The sequence below is a fragment of the Homarus americanus genome, unplaced genomic scaffold (genome assembly GCF_018991925.1).
Source record: "Homarus americanus isolate GMGI-L3 unplaced genomic scaffold, GMGI_Hamer_2.0 scaffold59578, whole genome shotgun sequence".
Classification (NCBI taxonomy): Eukaryota; Metazoa; Arthropoda; class Malacostraca; order Decapoda; family Nephropidae; genus Homarus; species Homarus americanus.
Window position 1 is genome coordinate 130,469 of NW_024712913.1, and position 22,385 is coordinate 152,853.

A 22,385-nucleotide genomic window follows, 5' to 3' on the forward strand; every position below is an offset into this window, starting at 1 on the left:
TAGAATTCCCCGCTAGTGTTGCCCTGGCTGTGGATGACTCACTAACACTCACGACACTCGCTTACTCAGGTGGAGAAATCAATCCTTAGTGAGCGACTTCCACTTGTCCCAAACCTGTTGTGTGGAGTGGCATCACCTGGGCCTGCAACCCTATATACCTGTTCCTTTCTCGTCTTACACACACACACACACACACACACACACACACCCGCACTCACTCACACACACACTCAAAGCCATTTATTTTCTCTGGTAACTTTGGTCCCACTGCCAAAAATCTAGTCAGAATATATGACTGAAAATCTTTGGGATATTTTGTGTAGTCTTTGGTCTTTGGGAAGATTATATTAAGAGTCTTAGGATAATCTCGTAAGGTCTTTGGGAAGAATATATTAAAAGGTCTGAGGATAATCTCATAAGGTCTTTGAAAGGTCTCGAGAATCGCTAAGACTTGCCTCCCTTTTACCTTCAGTATATCGCTTCAATTATCCGAAGGTGGTGATGCTATTCTCGCTCTTTTAATTCAGTAATGGAGACGACCCGCTGACGTGTTCAATGCAGCGTCCCGGATAAAAAAAAAATAAAGGGGCATCGTTATTGGACCGTTTTATAAGAGACGGTCAAATGGCACACACTTAACTGAGACGCCTGCCACCATGTTGATTATACTGTACGTTAGTGTGTGTGTTCAAGTGACTGTGTTTTAAACGATTTATTATTTATTATTTCTCACTCCATACCCACCATTATCGCTTATCTGTGAGTCGTTCTTTATCTCGTCACTAACTTTCCAGTGGTGTGAGGACCCCAGCTCGCTCACATCACCTCTTAAGACGCCCTAAACTAGTGTGTGTATTTAAGTTCACTGCGTTTATCATCCTTAAGACCTTCCCTGCTGCTAGTGACTGGCTCTCCTTCAGTCCTCTCTCTCTCTCTGGTGTTGATTGAGCCATTTGTAAGTTGTCTGGCCGTAGTCGTCCGTTCACTGTGGCGCATCACCCACATAATCTCAGTTTACCCTACGATCTTGGATTTATTTATTGTGTATTCTTCCTCGTGATGGAGTCGAGATATTGTTTGACTTTTCGTGTATTTATATAAGTAACTACAAGGTAAAGGAACTTATTTATTTCTTCAGTTTTAATTACCCTCACGAATTTTGTCCCCCCTACAGAGCATAATTGATAAATAATATAAGATCAAAGGAAGGAAATAAAGTGTTGATAAAATAATAATGTTTGTGTAGATAAGACGAAACAGTGGAGAGTGACGAGTGAGGAAACACACTGAGGCGGCTAGTTGGCTCCCTTCCCTACACACGAAGATGGAAGAAGATCCGGACGGACTTGCCCCTTCATCGCCACCATCACCGCCACTCCACTGACTCCAAGCGACATCTTTCTGTTGTTAGTGTCCTTCATTTATCCTCTTATGTGCCTTACTCTTCCTCCGCCTCCTCTTCCTCCTCGGTGTCTCTTCCTGTAAAGTGAATCGAGACTTCCCTTCCCTTCCTCTCCTCCCTTTACCGTCAGTGCCTACTACCTTTCTCATTCCTTCCATTATCAGACCCTCCATTTCTTCTTCTTCTTCCTATTCCTCGATAGTCTTCAATTGAGTGTCGTATGGATTATGAATATTTCTCTACGAAACTTTAAGAAGAATCCTATGTGCCAAAACAACCTAACGTGTACAGTAACTTATAAATAAACTCTGGAATAAATTATACAGACAGATACACAACAACAGAGAAAAGATCCGGTCATTTTTTTAGGGGGTGGAACCTTTGACATCTGTTGATTTAAGCATACACAGAAACTAGTGGTGATCTAAGATATTGTAACTGTTATAATATCGAGAAAAAAAAATCCCTTGTACCAATACGAACAGAAATATTAAAGAATAAACTAAATTAGATACAAGGTTATATATTTTTGGGGGTATTCATCTGTAGTAAGGTCCCAAGATCGAAAATGTTTGCGTGTTTCGGGTTGAAGGCCAAGCACAAGCGGCTGTCCCCCACCCAGTCGGAGGTAGAGCTGTGTGCGCCTCTCAATGGGTCACCTCGAACGCCTCTCCACCGTATGCCAACACCTCATGGCACTCCCCTCCCAAAACGAGCTTCATTTAGGAGAAAGAAGAACAAGAGGGCCTCAGAAGTCGAGAACCACGTCGAATGTAAGTACCAGTGATAAGGACAGTAGTTGGTGTAGTGGTTAAGAGGTTATGATGTACTAGTAGTTTGTAGTCTTAAGGTGAGTATTAGAGCTAATATTATGAAACGTATGCTATTATTAGTGACTGTATCAAGTATAGAGAGAGGGAGTATGTCTCTCTCTCTCTCTCTCTCTCTCTGTTCTGCCCGGATGCCCTCAGGGTGTGTGAGCTGTTCGCCTCCCAAGTAGTATCCTCAAGTCATACTCACGTCCTTCCCTCCGAGATTAATTTATTCCCGTCTTGAGTTCTTGTTCTCAGGAGTTGAGTTCTCTTCTTTTAATCTTATAAAAGTTAAACAATCTCAAGTCAGTGATCTGGAACTGAGGAAGGAGTTAAATATATCTGACTGTCTGCAAAAATAACCAGGTGGAATGATTAAATTGAATTAAGCAGCCAACAAAAACAACCTGATATAGCTATTCAACTTATTTAATTAAGTTGAGTAGACAAAAATATCTTCTAAAGAGACGTTAAAGGTATTACTCATATTTTAATTTGACAGCAGAAAACTACCTAGTCGAAGCATATAAGCATTCATATTTAACGTAACGAGACTCAGTAATACTAAACATATAATTTTAAGTAATAACAAACCTCTTTAAGACTTGAGGACAAACGAAAAAAAAAATTACCTGATTAAAGTTAGAAAGGGCAGTAGCTATCGTCTGGTCATCTCCTTATGGGTATAAAGTCAATGGGCGTGGAATGGGTACAATTATGATGAATCAATATCGATGACAAGAGACAAAGTGGGGCAGCGCTAACGACACCAACCACCCAGGCGCCCCCACCACCACCTCGGCGCCCCCACCACCATTACCACCCAGGCGCCCCCACCACCATTACCACCACCCAGGCGCCCACCACCACCACCACCACCACCACCCAGGCGCCCCCACCACCATACCACCACCCAGGCGCCTTCCACCACCACCCCGGCGCCCCCACCACCACCCAGGCGCCCCCACCACCACCTCGGCGCACCACCACCACCACCCCGGTGCCCCCACCACACCCCGGCGCCCCACCACTGCCCCCACCACCACCCAGGCGCCTCCACCTCTGTACCAGGCGCCAGTGTACTCACCTCACCCCGCCTTACCTCACCTCACCCTACCTGCCTGCCTACTCTCACTCCTGCCCTCTTACACACACACACACACACACACACTCTTATGTCTGGAGCCTTCCTCAGCTGTAGCCTGGCACACACACACCTGTACCTGTAGTCTCCCACACCTGTACCTGTAGTCTCCCACACCTGTACCTGTAGTCTCCCACACCTGTACCTGTAGTCTCCCACACCTGTACCTGTAGTCTCCCACACCTGTACCTGTAGTCTCCCACACCTGTACCTGTAGTCTCTCACACCTGTACCTGTAGTCTCCCACACCTGTATATGTGGGACAATATTGGTTACAGTGGGACATTACCGATTCCTATAGTACATATCGAATCCCCGAAGGACTCCATAGATCTCGTAGGACAACAGAATCCCCCGCGTGTGGGTGTCCTTCGGTAGGATACGTGATCACTGGCTAAGGTCTGAATTACATGGGGGCTGATCACCGAATCCTTTAGCGGAGATTGGGAGGTGGATAAGAGGGGATTGGGAGGTGGATAAGAGGGGATTGGGAGATGGATAAGAGGGGATTGGGAGGTGGGTAGAGGGGATTGGGAGATGGATAAGAGGGAGTCGTCGTAGTAAGCTTGAGATTGGAAAAAGGAATTAGGAAATTATGAGGAAATCGAGAATAAAGTATAATGATCAAGTAATTAGTAATGATTAGTTATTGGCGATTAGGGATTAACTTAGATTAGTAAAGAGGAATTAAAGATTAGTTTGGGTTACTTCGTTCTTCTGTGTGTGTGTGTGTGTGTGTGTGTCCCTCATTCAGCGATGGCGTCAGACCAACCCGCCATTGAGAGGGGGGGTGGGTGTGGAGGTGTCAGTCGATATTGACATTTGATATGGAGTTTTCTGCCTACACCAGACCCACACAGGGAAATAAAAGAGTCCTGACAGGTGATGAAACTTTCAAAACGATTACTTGGACTTCAGTCAAACTTTGTGAGCTGTATACTTTGGCTTAGTAAAACTTTGTGAGTTACATACTTTAACACACATTACCCCTGGGAGATTATTGATATTTGCAATACAATAAGAAACACGGGAAGTTACTAGATTGTCTCTGAAGGCGTGGGAACAGGTGGAAGCAGTTATAGTTCAGTAGGTTATTGAACTAACTGGCAGGAGACGAGCACGGTACTATATCAGGGGTCATTGGAGGGGGGGGGGGTCTTCTTGTACAGGTGTTATACAGGTATCCTATAGGTGATATTCGTGGTAGTACATCTAAAAGTGTAACCTTGTGACGTGTGTGTGTGTGTGTGTGTGTGTGTGTGTGTTCGTTCTTGTGGTTCATCCTCTCACAAAATATATAATGGAATAATATTTTTTTTTTAATTTCTCCCGTTAGCTGAATGGCCACCTACCCAGTGGTGCGTGACGGAACTAGTATGGGTGGTGGTAGTGGGTACTGGTTGTTGTGGGTGGTGGTTGTGGTTGATCGCGGGTTCAGGATGTTGGTTGTTGGGTGGTAGTGAGTACTGATTGTAGTGGTTGTGGTTGCTGGTGATGAGGTTAGATGATAATGAGGCGTTGATGATGGTAATAAATATAGTGGTAGGTGTTGATGGTAAGTGCGGGTTGGTAGTGGTGGTAGGTGCAGCAGCAGCTTGTCGATTGGTGCGGGTTGGTAGTGAATGGTGGTTGGGTGGTAGGTGACATTTACCACTAGGCGATTCGCTGTGGATGGCTAACAACGATCGTTCTACCATAAGCTAAGAAGGCGACAGATCCTAAGGGGGGGGGGGAAGGGGTCAGGTAAGAGGTCAATGGTCGTTTAAACTTGTGTGACCTACCTATCTCTCTCTCGTGAACTTGAAGGTGTTGTGTTGTGCTCTTAAGGGTGTCCCAGTGTGGCCTTGGAGTAGAGCATTGTAATCCCCCCGTAATGGCTGTTGAATCCCGTGCGTGAGTCGGGTGATTATCTGACAGTCGTTGGCACTTGGTGGTGGGATTTAACCTCTTACTGTCTTGAGAGAGAGAGAGAGAGAGAGAGAGAGTCGTGACTTGACCTTTGCGTATGTACCCAGTGGGCAGAATTGTCGTGATCGGTTACCTCATTATTGACCATCCTATCCTATCCTAACCTAACCTATCCTATCCTATCCTATCCTATCCTATCCTATCCTATACACTTGAGGGTGGTAATCTTCAGGTGATCCTAGAGTGCAATGGCTCACCTTCCCCTTGTTAGTAGGTGACGCCATCCTATTGAGTGGGTGGCCGAGGTGAACTATAGGGGAGGGTTAGGGGGTGAGGTGGTTATTGATGGGTGGTGGTGGTGATTGATGGGTGATGGTGGTGGTTATTGATGGGTGGTGGTGGTGGTGATTGATGGGTGGTGGTGGTGGTGATTGATGGGTGATGGTGGTGGTTATTGATGGGTGGTGGTGGTGATTGATGGGTGGTTTTGGTGGTCATTGATGGGGTGACGGATGTTAGTGGGTATTGTTTGGTGATTTGTGGTTATGGTAGTTATTGGTGGGTGCGGTTTTGTGGTGGATGGTTGCGGTTGGGTAGGAGGGAGGGAGGCCCCAGGGTACCAACAGTATCAGCTGGTCGTCTCTCACGCCCCCACCTGTTGGGGTAATGGAGTCACCTGCTGGCGGTTGTGAGGGAGGGCACTGGACTGTGTTGCCCTGGGCAGTGAGGTGGTGGTCGTGTTAGGTGACCCCGAGGTCTCCAAGGCTTTTGTGGTATACAGGGAAGTAAAATTAAGGTGTGTTTTACGAGCACGTTTCTTGCTTGAAAATATAATGTTTAAATTAACGTGAAAGTCAGTCAGTGGCAACGTAAAAAAAGTGTTGTTTATAAAATAATATTGGCGTAACTGTTGATCAGGTTGTTAAATAATTTCTTGAACAGCCTTAAGATATTGGGTATAGGTTACAATATATTGACCAAATGTATAGGATAAGAAATAACACGGTAAGAGGATTATTAACTCGGTATTAATCAGATTTATCAGACGAAAGATTTTAATCAATATAAATTTCAAAACAAGACGAAAATGAATAAAATTGACCAATTCACTTTGCTTAACGAGAGCCAGCTTGGGAGGGACAGTCTAGTAATTCATGTAAATTTGTTGAGTGACGTCTTGATAGTTAACAAGCTAGTGGTGCGTGCTTAACTCTTGCCTCTGCTGCGAAGTCTTTGTTTACTAATGTACAGAGGGGAGAGTGTGTGACCAGGCAGACGGAAGATCTTAATTACTGTCACCGCTCACTGTCGGGGAAAGCGAGGGTGACACAACACATGGGAGTCACTTATACTCCATTGAGTGTTGGTGTTTGGACCAGACGGCCAACAAGGTCTACTCTTAACTAGCTGTGTGAGTGTGTCAGTACCCTCGTCAACATGATGCCGTCAGGAGGAGTCTGCGCCGTCTGGGAATATAAATACCGGACGTGTGAGCCACCTGGTCCCGACCTAAATATAAACAGTGGCATCAGACGCTAATGGTCGGTGTACCACTCCCTGCATGCCTTGATAATGCAGCTTCCTCCCCCCTCACCATTACCCTGGAGGCATACAAAAAACTCTTACTTCTACGTTTGTGAAGGGGGGCGGGGGGGGGGGGTATGATCAACCCCTCAGGTGTGTGGTAGCAACAACATTGTGGCCAAGTGAGTCATGACCGCGGCCAAGGTGTGGGTACTGTATGTGGTGGTGACTGACAGGTGCAGGGCCTCACGCAGTACACTTAGTACCGGTAATAGTCTTCACGTGGGCTGAACATCTTCGTATCTACGATTGGCGTTGATGTTGTCATCTTGGTCACAGATATTGTTGAAGTATAACGCCAAAGCTCACCCTTTAATGACTCAGTCTTGGGTTAATAAAATTTGGTTGTCATATTTTGTACTTACATATATTCATTATTACTTCTATTATGTCCTATGTAAATATAATCAGGAACATTCCACAAATCTGGCCAAGAATGTTACTATCTATTGGCTAGCATCTGGTCAGTGTAGGGTCGGTCACTCGGGTCCTCTGTCACCGTTGTCGATCCTGTTCTCCCGTTCTTTCACACACACACACACACACACACACACACACACACACACACACACACACACACAAGCATTAAACAAGAACAGTATACACATTTTCATACAGACATCAAGACTGACGGAATCTTGAGGTGTAGCAGCTGGGTAGAGACAGGAGGCAAGAAGTGTGTCTCACAGTGTGGTCAGCCGCCACCACACTAAGTGTTACGTTACCTGGACTCACGACACCTGTAACCAGGTATTACACCCCAGTGAATGTGTTCACTCAACCAAGCCCTCCACTTATCCTCCTTGTTGGCACCTTAACCTGTTATTCTCCCTCTCTAATCATCCCTCTCATCTCTCCTTGTCGTCCACCCTCTCATCTCTCCTTGTCGTCCACCCTCTCATCTCTCCTTGTCGTCCACCCTCTCATCTCTTCTTGTCGTCCACCCTCTCCTCTTTCCTTGCCGTCCACTTTCTTTTACTCTTCCACCTTTACCCCTTTTACGCCTGCTCCACAACCCGCCACTATAAACTATGCCACGGCCGTAATGACCCAGGCGTTGACGGCCAGCAAGTAATACCTCTCTCCATCCTCTGCCTGATGGAGAGTGAAGCAGCGTCCCTCATGGCAGCCTCGTGGTCCAGTCGGCGTCATGTCAGGCTCCTCTCCCTAGTCACCTGCTCAAAAGACAACTGAATATCAACATTAATGAGACAATGTGGGAGCTAGTACCTGGAGTAGAACTATAGGGCCATTAATCTATAGTATTATGTCTTGAAATTGACCTCCCTTGATACGGCTAGTGAAGTCTGCGGGAGGTGGGGCGCTGAAGGTAACACTCAAAGGGGAAGGATGGGCGTATGGGGCGAGGCCGGGGTGCTGTGGTAACTGTGCCTGTACTGCTCGGTGTTAAGATGTCAGTCACGTGCAGACCGGTGGCCCATGTTATCTTGTGTATAGGTGGGTGTTGAACATTGTTGGTACACATAAAGGTGGGTGTTGAACATTGTTGGTACACATAAAGGTGGGTGTTGAACATTGTTGGTACACATAAAGGTGGGTGTTGAACATTGTTGGTACACATATAGGTGGGTGTTGAACATTGTTGGTACACATAAAGGTGGGTGTTGAACATTGTTGGTACACATAAAGGTGGGTGTTGAACATTGTTGGTACACATAAAGGTGGGTGTTGAACATTGTTGGTACACAATGGTTGTGTTGAACAATGTTGGTACATAGGAAAAGAACAATGTTGGTACACATAAAGGTGGGTGTTGAACATTGTTTGGTACACATAAAGGTGGGTTGTGTTGAACAAGGTGTGTTGGTACACATAAAGGTGGGTGTTGGAACAAGTACACATAAAGGTGGGTGTTGAACATTGTTGGTACACATAAAGGTGGGTGTTGAACATTGTTGGTACACATATAAAAGGTGGGTGTTGAACATTGTTGGTACACATAAAGGTGGGTGTTGAACAATGTTTGGTACACATAAAGGTGGGTGTTGAACATTGTTGGTACACATAAAGGTGGGTGTTGAACATTGTTGGTACACATAAAGGTGGGTGTTGAACAATGTTTGGTACACAGGGTGAGTGTTGTGAAGTATCCATCTCTTTATGTTAAGCGTTGTTGACATAACGTGTAGGAGCTGCGAGAAGAGGTTAAGAGGCAGATGAAGAAGACATGTCAGCGAGTCGTGTTAAGAGGCTCGGGTGAGGTAAACAAATGAAGGGAGGCGTTAAGTAGTACAGGGTTGTAATGGCTCGTGTCTAACAGCCCTCACCATCTTGACAGTACAACAGCTGCCTCCTCACACTTCCTTCACTCAATCATCACAACATTATACTTGTATCTGTGTTTTTCACCTTACTACTACTACTGGTGTGTGTGTGAGTGGGGAGGTAGGTAGGTAGGTAGGTGGGTGGGTAGGGAGGGCGAGTAGGTAGGTACTAGGTGTGTAAGCTGGGTAACGAGATGGGGGGGGGATTATTTTCTCCTGTTGTGTTTTGTATCTCAGTATCTTGTGTGTCTCAGTATCTTGTGTGTCTCAGTATCTTGTGTGTCTCAGTGTCTTGTGTCTCCTTGTGTTCGCCCAGTCAACTTCTTTAATGGTGACTAATGTGACAAGCAACTGGGAGTAAAGTTCATTCAATTAAGGCTATGACGTTGTTAGTAGGGAACTCGCGTGGGAAATGTGACAAAGAATATTTAATGTCTTGGTTAGTGACGTACTTTCAATTATTTGTTTTTAAAGTGTGTTAAGATATTCGAGTGTGTTTAGTAAGTGTATGACATAATTGCAGTAGTGTGGGTCTGTGTACCTGTAAGTGATCGTTGGGTTGATGGATATTTGTAGTATATTAGAGTTGTTACACACACACACACACACACACACACACACACACACACAGGTCTTCTCTGCGTGCAAATGGTGTATTAACGCCCCTCAGAAACATGTAAGCACAGTAGGTGGGGCAGTAACCTTGCTGTGATTAGGTTTAGCCTTCATGAGTTGATCTCCAGATGGGAATTATGGTCAAAAAGTTGTATGTTTCTTGTTGATTAATAATAGTAACAAAAGACTATTATTTTCCTCGTCATTCAGAGAGGATCTTACGCACAGACAGACAGACAGATAGACAGACAGACAGACAGACAGACAGATAGACATAGATAAAATCATCATTAACATTGAAGATAATAATGTTAAACGTCGGTCAGGTAGCCATTAGTTGGTATTATCTCGTCTAATGGGTTTCCGGCGTCGAGTGTGGCGAGAAATTTTGCTATATAGAAGTTATGCGAGTCTTGGCGGGGGAAGACGTAATGTTGGCGGGGAAGACGTAATGTTGGCGGGGGAAGACGTAATGTTAGCGGGAAAGACGTAATGTTAGCGGGGGAAGACGTAATGTTGGCGGGGAAGACGTAATGTTAACAGGAGAAAGACGTAATATTACCTGAAAAAGACGTAATATTACCGAGAAAATCATAATCTTGGCCATAACAGACATAATTTTAACCATAAAAGACATACTGTTGACGGAAGAAAACACACATAGTAGAGTGCGTAAGTGAAAACTGGAACAAGGGAGTGTTGTGTTAAGGAGGGAGGGAGGGAGAGTGAGTCGGCGTGGGTGGGTGGGAGTGTGACTGAGGTGTGGCTTCCTACACAGAGTGGTTTGTTTACTACACTACACTGCCTTCGTGTGTGTGTGTGTGTGTGTGTGTAAAAACAGTTATGTCTGTATGTATTCGTCTTTTGGATCACCTGAAAATTAGACCCTCCAGTTTTATTTCACTTTATGATTAACCACCCTAAATTTAACCTAATTTAACCTAATCTAACCTAACGTAAACCAAACCCAACCTAACTTAACCTAACCTGATTTACACCTTATCTACCTGGCAGTATATTAATCGATAAATAACCTAACAATCACCAGTAAATAACTACGTGAATTTTAGTGATTATTATTATACTAGCGTCACACATCCGACACACTATTCGTAAATGTTTCGCCTTTCTCTCGGCTTATAATGAATATTTTAATTTTACGACGCACTTATGCCAGTAACGAGCCACAACTCTTTCTTTGTAGTATTTTTAAGTATTTGTGTTTTGAAAATAAAGAAGCTATGATTGCCTTCCCACAAGTGATTCGTCTAAGGAAATACAAACTTTTTTTTACTTATTTATGTATTTATTTATTTATTTTTGTATTTATTGAATGTTGATTGTTTTCACTCTTGAGGGAATAAATCTGTTGCCAATTCAAGACGGTAAATTATAGGTATGAAGGCTTGGACCAATACCAGTGCCCCGTCTGAGGTTCCTAGTGGTATCATGTGAAATGTATCGTCTCACATCTACACCCTCCTCCCCCGAGCTGGTGTGAGAAGTACCCCTCTCACGATGAAAATATTTTGTAAACTCTGAATTTGTGTACAGTCCCCCCAAAAAAGTCCTGTCGCGAACCATGAACCCTGAGATTCAGACTCTTGAATCCGAAGCATTTATGGACAGAATATTGTATCGGTGTCTACTGCTTCAGGTTCACGAGTCTGAATCTCGGGGTTCATGGTTCGCGACAGGACTTTTTTGGGTGACTGTACTTAGTGATGAATGTAGACTACCGGTGTATAGATGGGTGTTGAACATTGTTGGTACACATAAAGGTGGGTGTTGAACAATGTTTGGTACACATAAAGGTGGGTGTTTGAACATTATTTGGTACACATATAGATGGGTGTTGAACATTGTTGGTACACATAAAGGTGGGTGTTGAACAATGTTTGGTACACATAAAGGTGGGTGTTGAACATTGTTGGTACACATAAAGGTGGGTGTTGAACATTGTTGGTACACATAAAGGTGGGTGTTGAACAATGTTTGGTACACAGGGTGAGTGTTGTGAAGTATCCATCTCTTTATGTTAAGCGTTGTTGACATAACGTGTAGGAGCTGCGAGAAGAGGTTAAGAGGCAGATGAAGAAGACATGTCAGCGAGTCGTGTTAAGAGGCTCGGGTGAGGTAAACAAATGAAGGGAGGCGTTAAGTAGTACAGGGTTGTAATGGCTCGTGTCTAACAGCCCTCACCATCTTGACAGTACAACAGCTGCCTCCTCACACTTCCTTCACTCAATCATCACAACATTATACTTGTATCTGTGTTTTTCACCTTACTACTACTACTGGTGTGTGTGTGAGTGGGGAGGTAGGTAGGTAGGTAGGTGGGTGGGTAGGGAGGGCGAGTAGGTAGGTACTAGGTGTGTAAGCTGGGTAACGAGATGGGGGGGGGATTATTTTCTCCTGTTGTGTTTTGTATCTCAGTATCTTGTGTGTCTCAGTATCTTGTGTGTCTCAGTATCTTGTGTGTCTCAGTGTCTTGTGTCTCCTTGTGTTCGCCCAGTCAACTTCTTTAATGGTGACTAATGTGACAAGCAACTGGGAGTAAAGTTCATTCAATTAAGGCTATGACGTTGTTAGTAGGGAACTCGCGTGGGAAATGTGACAAAGAATATTTAATGTCTTGGTTAGTGACGTACTTTCAATTATTTGTTTTTAAAGTGTGTTAAGATATTCGAGTGTGTTTAGTAAGTGTATGACATAATTGCAGTAGTGTGGGTCTGTGTACCTGTAAGTGATCGTTGGGTTGATGGATATTTGTAGTATATTAGAGTTGTTACACACACACACACACACACACACACACACACACACACAGGTCTTCTCTGCGTGCAAATGGTGTATTAACGCCCCTCAGAAACATGTAAGCACAGTAGGTGGGGCAGTAACCTTGCTGTGATTAGGTTTAGCCTTCATGAGTTGATCTCCAGATGGGAATTATGGTCAAAAAGTTGTATGTTTCTTGTTGATTAATAATAGTAACAAAAGACTATTATTTTCCTCGTCATTCAGAGAGGATCTTACGCACAGACAGACAGACAGATAGACAGACAGACAGACAGACAGACAGATAGACATAGATAAAATCATCATTAACATTGAAGATAATAATGTTAAACGTCGGTCAGGTAGCCATTAGTTGGTATTATCTCGTCTAATGGGTTTCCGGCGTCGAGTGTGGCGAGAAATTTTGCTATATAGAAGTTATGCGAGTCTTGGCGGGGGAAGACGTAATGTTGGCGGGGAAGACGTAATGTTGGCGGGGGAAGACGTAATGTTAGCGGGAAAGACGTAATGTTAGCGGGGGAAGACGTAATGTTGGCGGGGAAGACGTAATGTTAACAGGAGAAAGACGTAATATTACCTGAAAAAGACGTAATATTACCGAGAAAATCATAATCTTGGCCATAACAGACATAATTTTAACCATAAAAGACATACTGTTGACGGAAGAAAACACACATAGTAGAGTGCGTAAGTGAAAACTGGAACAAGGGAGTGTTGTGTTAAGGAGGGAGGGAGGGAGAGTGAGTCGGCGTGGGTGGGTGGGAGTGTGACTGAGGTGTGGCTTCCTACACAGAGTGGTTTGTTTACTACACTACACTGCCTTCGTGTGTGTGTGTGTGTGTGTGTGTAAAAACAGTTATGTCTGTATGTATTCGTCTTTTGGATCACCTGAAAATTAGACCCTCCAGTTTTATTTCACTTTATGATTAACCACCCTAAATTTAACCTAATTTAACCTAATCTAACCTAACGTAAACCAAACCCAACCTAACTTAACCTAACCTGATTTACACCTTATCTACCTGGCAGTATATTAATCGATAAATAACCTAACAATCACCAGTAAATAACTACGTGAATTTTAGTGATTATTATTATACTAGCGTCACACATCCGACACACTATTCGTAAATGTTTCGCCTTTCTCTCGGCTTATAATGAATATTTTAATTTTACGACGCACTTATGCCAGTAACGAGCCACAACTCTTTCTTTGTAGTATTTTTAAGTATTTGTGTTTTGAAAATAAAGAAGCTATGATTGCCTTCCCACAAGTGATTCGTCTAAGGAAATACAAACTTTTTTTTACTTATTTATGTATTTATTTATTTATTTTTGTATTTATTGAATGTTGATTGTTTTCACTCTTGAGGGAATAAATCTGTTGCCAATTCAAGACGGTAAATTATAGGTATGAAGGCTTGGACCAATACCAGTGCCCCGTCTGAGGTTCCTAGTGGTATCATGTGAAATGTATCGTCTCACATCTACACCCTCCTCCCCCGAGCTGGTGTGAGAAGTACCCCTCTCACGATGAAAATATTTTGTAAACTCTGAATTTGTGTACAGTCCCCCCAAAAAAGTCCTGTCGCGAACCATGAACCCTGAGATTCAGACTCTTGAATCCGAAGCATTTATGGACAGAATATTGTATCGGTGTCTACTGCTTCAGGTTCACGAGTCTGAATCTCGGGGTTCATGGTTCGCGACAGGACTTTTTTGGGTGACTGTACTTAGTGATGAATGTAGACTACCGGTGTTAGAGAGAGAACGTGACCTTTAGATTATTAGATATATGTAAAGAAGATTAAAATGAAGAAATGGAACAAATCGGAGAACTGATAAAAAAAAGAGATCGTAAGCAAAAATGAAATAAAAGTCACGATGAGAGGTGTGAAGGCAGGCAGAGAGGGGAGGTCATTATGGCTTAGCACGTAGGAGGTCGCCCCCTAGGTGAGGCCGCTGGTGGGGGCGGGGTACAGTTCACACACTTTAACCTGAAATACACACAACACCACCTACAAAACACTGTACCTTCCCTATGATTTTTATTCTTGGGTTTTAACTCCTCTGTATAGTGTGTTCCTCGTGTCCATTGCTGGTACAACTTGGTTCACTATTCTTAAAACAGTGAGAATTACATATTAACAAAGGTAAAATAAAATGTTTCACCTGTTAGAAGAGTTGAATGATTGTAGTTATAAACATGAACGTCAGGTGTGTTGCAAGTCACAGTATCTGAAGGGCTAGAGAAAATAACCCACAGAGACATGACTGCCAGAGGTGCTCAATGGCGGGCGTCTCTTGTCGTTTCTGGCGTCGTCTTGTTTCCCTTCTCCATGTTGAATATCTATTGTTTAATATTTTTGTATTCATTTTGTTCTTTTAAATATTATATGTTTATTGAGAGGGTGCAGGTATGATATTGATTTAAAATTATAATTACATACACAAGTTTGGTCTTATCCCCCCGCAATGTTGAGTGAGCGAGGGTATACATTACAGATGTCCTCCGTTGATTCAGGTCTAGGCTAGTCGTATCCTCTCGTTGTGGTTTTGTTTTTCTAGTTAATCAAAGACATCCCAAGTTTTCCTTCTTTTACATGTGTTTATTTATTATTTTTTTCCTTAATAATAGTTGTAATTTTATAGTAATATGAGTGCAAAGTACATGCCTTAATATAACCCCTACCTGGCATGCTTCTATAGGACGACAAGTTAAAAATTAAATCTTGTTTTTACTCGTGATGGAGAATTTTTAATGCCGTTGTTTTTTCCATAATTTGTGGAGAATTCTGGAACTGTTAACATAATTTGAGCCTCAGTTCTAAAAAAAAAAAAATCTAGTACAGGTTAAATTAGGTTATAAAAGTGAATCTTTTATTTGTTCCTGTTTTATATCAAACTTGTAATAGTTCGACTTTTTTGTGATGATACTTGATACAGTGAATTAAAAAAAAATAATTGAGGAGAACTTAATCAAATTATTGGTCAACTAATATTAATTTTTTTTTTACATATAGTTTGAGATTGTTGACAACTATTTACCAGGTGAAAAAAAAGTTGTACAAGTGTTGTGAACTATAAGACGTGTACTGTATATCAAGTCATTATCCATGCCAAAATTCAAGTCTGTATACCATTTCCATATTGTTGGCCTTGGTTGTGAAATAGAATAGTTATACATTTTAATTTTCTGTTTTGAAAAATAATAAAAATCCTGGAGTTGTTGTCATGATCGTCGCTGTCCGGCTGAGGTTTTGCAATTGCCGCAGTAACCTTGAACAGGATCCAGGGTAGTGCTTGCATCCGCTCCTAGTGCTCTTATTTTCTTGGTAGTTTTTGGGTTACGGGAAATTGCACGTGCATAGTTTAACAGATATTATACTTACAATGTACGTAAGAGTTTCCCCGTGCAGCCTCTGGGGCAAGTCATAACTTTTTCAGCTCAAGAAACCGAGTCGATATTTTATTAACTAAACTTTTTTCTGTACATTATCTGCGCTCGGTTTGTTCACGTGCGCACTTTTCTCTTGTTTACTTATGATACTAGAGTTTAGATGTAAACCTTGGGTAATTTGGATGTTTGTGATAATTTATATTTGTCAGGTCTCTATGATCACCAATCCTCGTTGACTTGACTGGGCTATTCGTCAACAGAAAATTTTAACAACCACAACTGGAGCAGCTTTTGGCTAGTGTACCCAGTCACACTTATCATTGGGGCGAAATTGTAAGGTATTGAGTTAGTTTCAGTGTGTAAAGGGGGAGGGAGGTCTTAAGAGATGTTATATCTTGGCTAATGCTTATAATATACAGAGTTTGTGAAGTGTTAGCCGAGTGAAAAGTATTCTAAGTGGTGGTATGTTGTAAGTAGTCATGACGTTGATTTGATTCGAACTTTTGTTAGTATGTAAAGGAAACAGGCAACAAGGGGCACATCAGCTATCTGTTTACATGTTATCAGACGTTTCCTGTGTCTGGAAATCTCTCGAGTTCCTCCTCCGTGGTGAGCCTGAAAACCTGGTCTTAGCGTCATGTGGCTCCGGCTGCCTCTGGTATCCTGTTTGTGAGGGTATCTACACTTTCCTTCCTGTGTTTGTTGAACTGTGGTAGTTTTTACTTCCTGTTTCATCTAAAACTGATACATGTAAAGGTCTTTCTGTAATCTGTGTCCTATTCTGGGCCCAGTTGTGCGTGTATAGCATTATTTGCCTCCTGTTTCCGCTGTGCCTTGATGTCTCTCGTCAGACTAATGTGTGTTTAACATTATGCTGTGTTTGTTTGTCGATACAGTTAACTACCGATATGTTGATGGGACAGTGATGGAAGTGCTTTTACGCTGGTGGTTGTGGTGTTTAATATGCCTGATGCATCTTCCCCACAATGTCTTTTTTCCCTCCGCTTATGTGAGTTGAATAAATTATGTGTTCTCTCGTCTGATTGGGACCGTGTTCGTTCTGTTGTAATAGCGTGAACTATATTTTATATTTTATTGTCGCTTGTGTTTTGTTTTGGTAACTATTTCCGCTTGACTGAGTTGATATTATTATTCTAAATCGTGCATAATATTAAGTTCTGTTTTATTATATTATTATTATTGTTGTGTGATAAAAGAAGTTCGCTTTCCCAGTTTCATTCTACCTCTCGTGATTTTGATTCGTGTTTCCATCCAAGATCAGTCTGTTCTCACGCTCTCCATCACGTTGCTCTCATGTCTCGTGCACAAATTGACGATAAAACTTAACGCGGCAATGCACTCGTATGAAGGGTAAAAATATATATTAACTTCTTGTAAATTTCACTCTTGAAATGGATTTGCTTGAGCCACAAAGTCCGTGATTTCGCTCTTGAGGTATTTTCTGGTTTGAGGTAATGTAAGTTGAGGTAAAATAAATATAGGTTCTTAACGAGTTTCTCAAGTGAGCTTTTGTTGAGTTGACAGAATTATTTTGTGCGTTGATGGAAGATAAAACATTACTTAAATTGTTATTATTGTTATTATCATTGTTATTGTTACTGTTATTATAGGTTATTATTATTATTATTATTATTATTATTATTATTATTATTATTATTATTGATATCATTATTGTTTTTATTTTATTATTATTTGTCAACTATATCGTTTCTCTTGGACAAAAGGCTAATTTAGACAAACGTACACACGCTCAGTCATATTATTTCACCTGTGTGGTTACCAGTTAAAGAAAGTTTGCAGGTAGTAAAACGTTGAAAAACATGGCAACGGAGTGTGTATTTTTTTGCCGAGTTGTTAGTAATTGTGATTCCCCGTGGGTGAGTGGCTGGGGGGTGACTGTGCAGCTGTACTGAATGAAAGTCACCGAGAGATTTAGTTTCTGGGCACGAGTTTTACCTGTGTGTGTGTAGGGGTGTGTCTCGTGTGTGTGTGTGTGTGTTTTATTTTATTATGTCATTCTCTCTTGTCACCTCATTCATCTGTCTGTCTTAAAATGTTGTAGTGTGTTTGTTCGCGTTTTCGTCCGTCTGTCTGTTACTCGTTCCTGTCATCAAGAACATCTGTATGGAGTACAGTGGTTGTGAAACTCATTTCATTCACTGGCTCAGAAATAGATTTCCGATCTTAACCCCTTGAGTACGATAATTTAACCCCTTATGTACGATGATTTAACCCCTTGAGTACGATGACTAAATCCCTTGAGCATTATAACTAAACGTAGAGGGTTGTCATCGTACTCAAGGGGGTTAAGTCATCGTACTCAAGGGATTAAATCATCGTACTCAAGGGGTTTAACCTATATATATCCTCTCAGCCATACCTCACAACAGATGAGATCATTACTCTAAAACCATTTCCACCAAACAAACGACATATAAAGACACATTAAGTAACCGATATGATAATAATTTTCTTTCCCACACGCCTCAATAGATGTCTCTCAATTAGTGTTTTGTGTTAACTCAACGTGTATGTGTTTTAATACCTTATTTGTTGAGTCATGAACCAATAACATCACATCTCTCTTGATCATCATTTATTTTTGTAGGTTTTGGCGTTTCAGTTGTCGCTTCCCTGGACTGTGGGGTCGATTATTATATGTAAGGCAGTAAAAAAAAATGCGGTACTGTGTGTGTTAAGGAAGGTTGTCTGCCAGCTGTGTTGTATGTCACGCTCTGTAACATAGGCTCTGGGTGTTCTCCCTTTGATTATGTGTCTAGGTTTAATGGGGTCCGTATGTCCCCTCCTTCTCCTCCACCTACCATGTCTCGTCATCCTCTTGTCGCTATTCGTCCACTTTACCTGTCTGTTGTAAGGCCTGGAATGATAGTGTGTGTGTGTAGGTAGAGGTGCGTGCAGACAGGTGAGTGGGTGATGGGGGGGGGTTGTACCTGTGTGGAGGTGAGCGGGGAGAGTTTCCTGGGTTGTGTGTCAGCTGTTGCCCGGGGCACATCGTCACCCAGATAGTGTAGGCTGCCTCCTCCTCCTCCTCCTGTCGGGCTAGAACTGGTACCAGACTTCAGCTGCTGGGACTGGTGCTGTGTTAGACCTGCTGGGACTGGTGCTGTGTTAGACCTGCTGGGGCTACTAGAGTTGTGATTGTTGATGATGGGAGTGGCGCCCTCTGTCTTGTTGCTGTTCCTACTCTCATCCTCGGTTCCCTCTTCCTCAGCTTCCATCTCTCCTTCCCCCACCATAATCTTCTGCTTGTTTTCCTCCACAATCTTCTGTCTACTAATTTTTACTCCAGTCTCCCTCTCGCTCCTTCACTGCCCCCCCCCCTCCCGCTTCTCTTCCATCTCTCACTCCTGCGGGAGGTTGAGCAGGGAGTCGCTCTCCCAGGCAGGTCTTCCGCTACACTGGGTGAGTGACCCACTCACTCCCCTGCCTCTCCGAGCACCCTACCACCCCCTCACCTCCACTTAACCTGACCTTACTTGCAAACTTACTGGAGTTTACAGTCTGCTTTAGTTTACGTTGGGTTATCTGCAGTTTTTCTGAAGCTTACACGCTAGTACTTGACACTCGAGTGGGTTTCACCAGGTGGCACATGAAACTCGTATAGTTATAGATGTGTTGCAACTGACCTACTAGACTATTGCTAATGATATATTGTGCAAGAGACATAGTTTGCTTTAATGGTAACTTGAACAAAATTTATAGTCAACTTTTCACTCGGATAAAAAAAAATGTATCTCCACCTGTTTAGAACCCCTGTAGTGTATCCTGGTGATGGGGTGTAAAAGCCTCCATCAGGTGGGAGAGTTATCGGCGTCGTCGTGGGATCGTGAACACCACCCAAAGCATGATCCTCGTCCACCACCCTCTAACACAACACCTATTCTCCTCCACCCTTTTTTTTTACAAGTAATCTAATATAATTTGTATAATTTTTAGTTGTATTTTTCTATAATCTAACACATGATAACTCTTAGGAACGTTGATTGATACTATACAATAAAGACTTTCTTACATTATTCAGTTCTCTAACGTCATTCAATATAATCGTGTATTTGTAATAATGAATAATCCAACCATTTACTAATTCCATAACCACACATACAAACACACACACACACACACACACACACACACACACACAGAGTAGCGTAAGCAGTCACAAGGTTTCAGGTCAATCTTGTGTGTTGGTTCCAGCAGTGGCGGTCTCCTTGTGAGAGAGAAATAGCCCTGCCGGTTCATCTTATAATATGACCGTCTTTGTGAGAATTACCGGCTGGTTTCTTCGTCGAGTCTCTTGGTTCGATACCCGAGTGTGCCGGAGAAACCGTGAGAGCCGTTTATCAACAATAGAATCTACAGCCTCCTTACTCTGTACACCTGTATAACCTGCCACCCACCTAACCTGCCACCCACAGAACCTGCCACCCACATAACCTGCCACCTTACTCTGTACACCTGTATAACCTGCCACCCACAGAACCTGCCACCCACAGAACTTGCCACCCACCTAACCTGCCACCCACCTAACCTGCCACCCACCTAACCTGCCACCCACCTAACCTGCCACCCACTCACCCACCCACATAACCTACCACCTTACCCTACACAACTGCAGAAGGGAATAATAATTGTAAGCGATAGAAGTATGAGCTGAGCTGTAGTACGAGAACGAATCATTCAATGTAAGCAAATAAAAAATAAATAAACAACGTAAACATGTAAATTAATTATAAAGTGAAGATTTTTTTTTTGTATTACTCTTTATAAACAAATATGTAGATGAGAAGTAGAATCACATATATCTCAACAATTTCAAGTCTCAGGGCAACAACTCCGCCATGTTTAGTTTTTAGTTGAGAAATACCTGTGTTGATTATACTGATTATATTACCTGTTGTATGACGTAGCTGTACCCTCCCCCCAGCCTGAAGTAACATTATCAGGAGTTGTGATGTTCGTTTGGCCACTCATTGTTGCGTTCAATTGGCCACTCCTCCTTGTGTCCACTTCTTGGCCGTTCCTTGTTGATCCACCTGGCCACTGCTATGGGGACGGGGTGAAGGTGGGGGAGAGGCTGTTGGCAGTCCTGGGATGTCTGCCAGTCCTTATATGATGCTGAACCTGCCTACTCTGTCTCCCCTCCTCACCTTGTCTCTTCCCTCCTCTCCTCCCTCCATCATCATCCTCACTTAACTTCATCCATCTCCCTGTTCCCTCCTTCCCTCCCTCTACTCCCTTATACGCTATCCCACTCCACTCATTCCTCACACGCCCTGTCCACCTCACCCCTCCGTGTGGACTCCCCGCCTCGGCTACTCACCATTCATCTCGAGGAACTCATTAGTTGTGTCTCCACCTCCTTAGTAGCAAACTCTTGGTCCATTGTGCCTGTAATAGTAATGAAACAGTATAACACACACACACACACACACACACACACACACACAGACACACACAGTGGCAATAACAACAGTAACTCGATATGGCCGAGTCTTCCCAGTACTACAGCTCTCTTGAAGGTCCTTGATGCTGTGTACATTTATCTGAGGAATAATTAACTAACATCAGAGTATCATTTGGTTCACAACTTATATGGTGTTAGTTAGTACACATTGAGGTGTTACTGTTACCGTGTTTGTCTCGCCTTACACTTTACCAGAATGTATCCTGGTGAGAGAATGAGGAGGAGACATAATGGTGAGAGAATGAGGAGGAGACATCATGGTGAGAGAATGAGGAGGAGACATCATGGTGAGAGAATGAGGAGGAGACATCATGGTGAGAGAATGAGGAGGAGACATCATGGTGAGAGGATGAGGAGGAGACATCATGGTGAGAGAATGAGGAGGAGACATCATGGTGAGAGAGTGAGGAGGAGACATCATGGTGAGAGAATGAGGAGGAGACATCATGGTGAGAGAATGAGGAGGAGACATCATGGTGAGAGAATGAGGAGGAGACATCATGGTGAGAGAATGAGGAGGAGACATCAGAGAGAATGAGGAGGAGACATCATGGTGAGAGAAGGAGGAGGAGACATCATGGTGAGAGAATGAGAGGAGACATCATGGTGGGAGAGAGAATGAGGAGGAGACATCACAGGGAGAGAATGAGGAGGGGAGAGATTTGTGGTGAGAGAATGAGGAGGAGACATCATGGTGGGGAGAAATGAGGACATCATGGTGAGAGAATGAGGAGGAGACATCATGGTGAGAGAATGAGGAGGAGACATCATGGTGAGAGAATGAGGAGGAGAGCATCATGAGGAGAGAATGAGGAGGAGACATCATGGTGAGAGAATGAGGAGGGAGAGACTATGGTGGAGAGAAATGAGGAGGAGACATTGGTGAGAGAATGAGGAGGAGACATCATGGTGAGAGAGAATGAGGAGGAG

At 43.0% G+C, this 22,385-nt stretch overlaps 1 protein-coding gene across 2 annotated transcripts in view; it reads left to right on the forward strand.

Moving 5' to 3' along the window:
• LOC121864291 overlaps positions 1–22,385 on the forward strand; it is a 94,155-nt gene that overhangs the window by 20,015 nt on the left and 51,755 nt on the right. For both annotated transcript variants that reach the window (XM_042363381.1, XM_042363389.1), the window contains exon 2: positions 1,175–2,175. In XM_042363381.1, coding sequence (XP_042219315.1) covers positions 1,971–2,175 — 205 coding nt within the window. In that variant the 5' untranslated portion in view covers positions 1,175–1,970. The remainder of the gene's footprint in view (positions 1–1,174; positions 2,176–22,385) is intronic.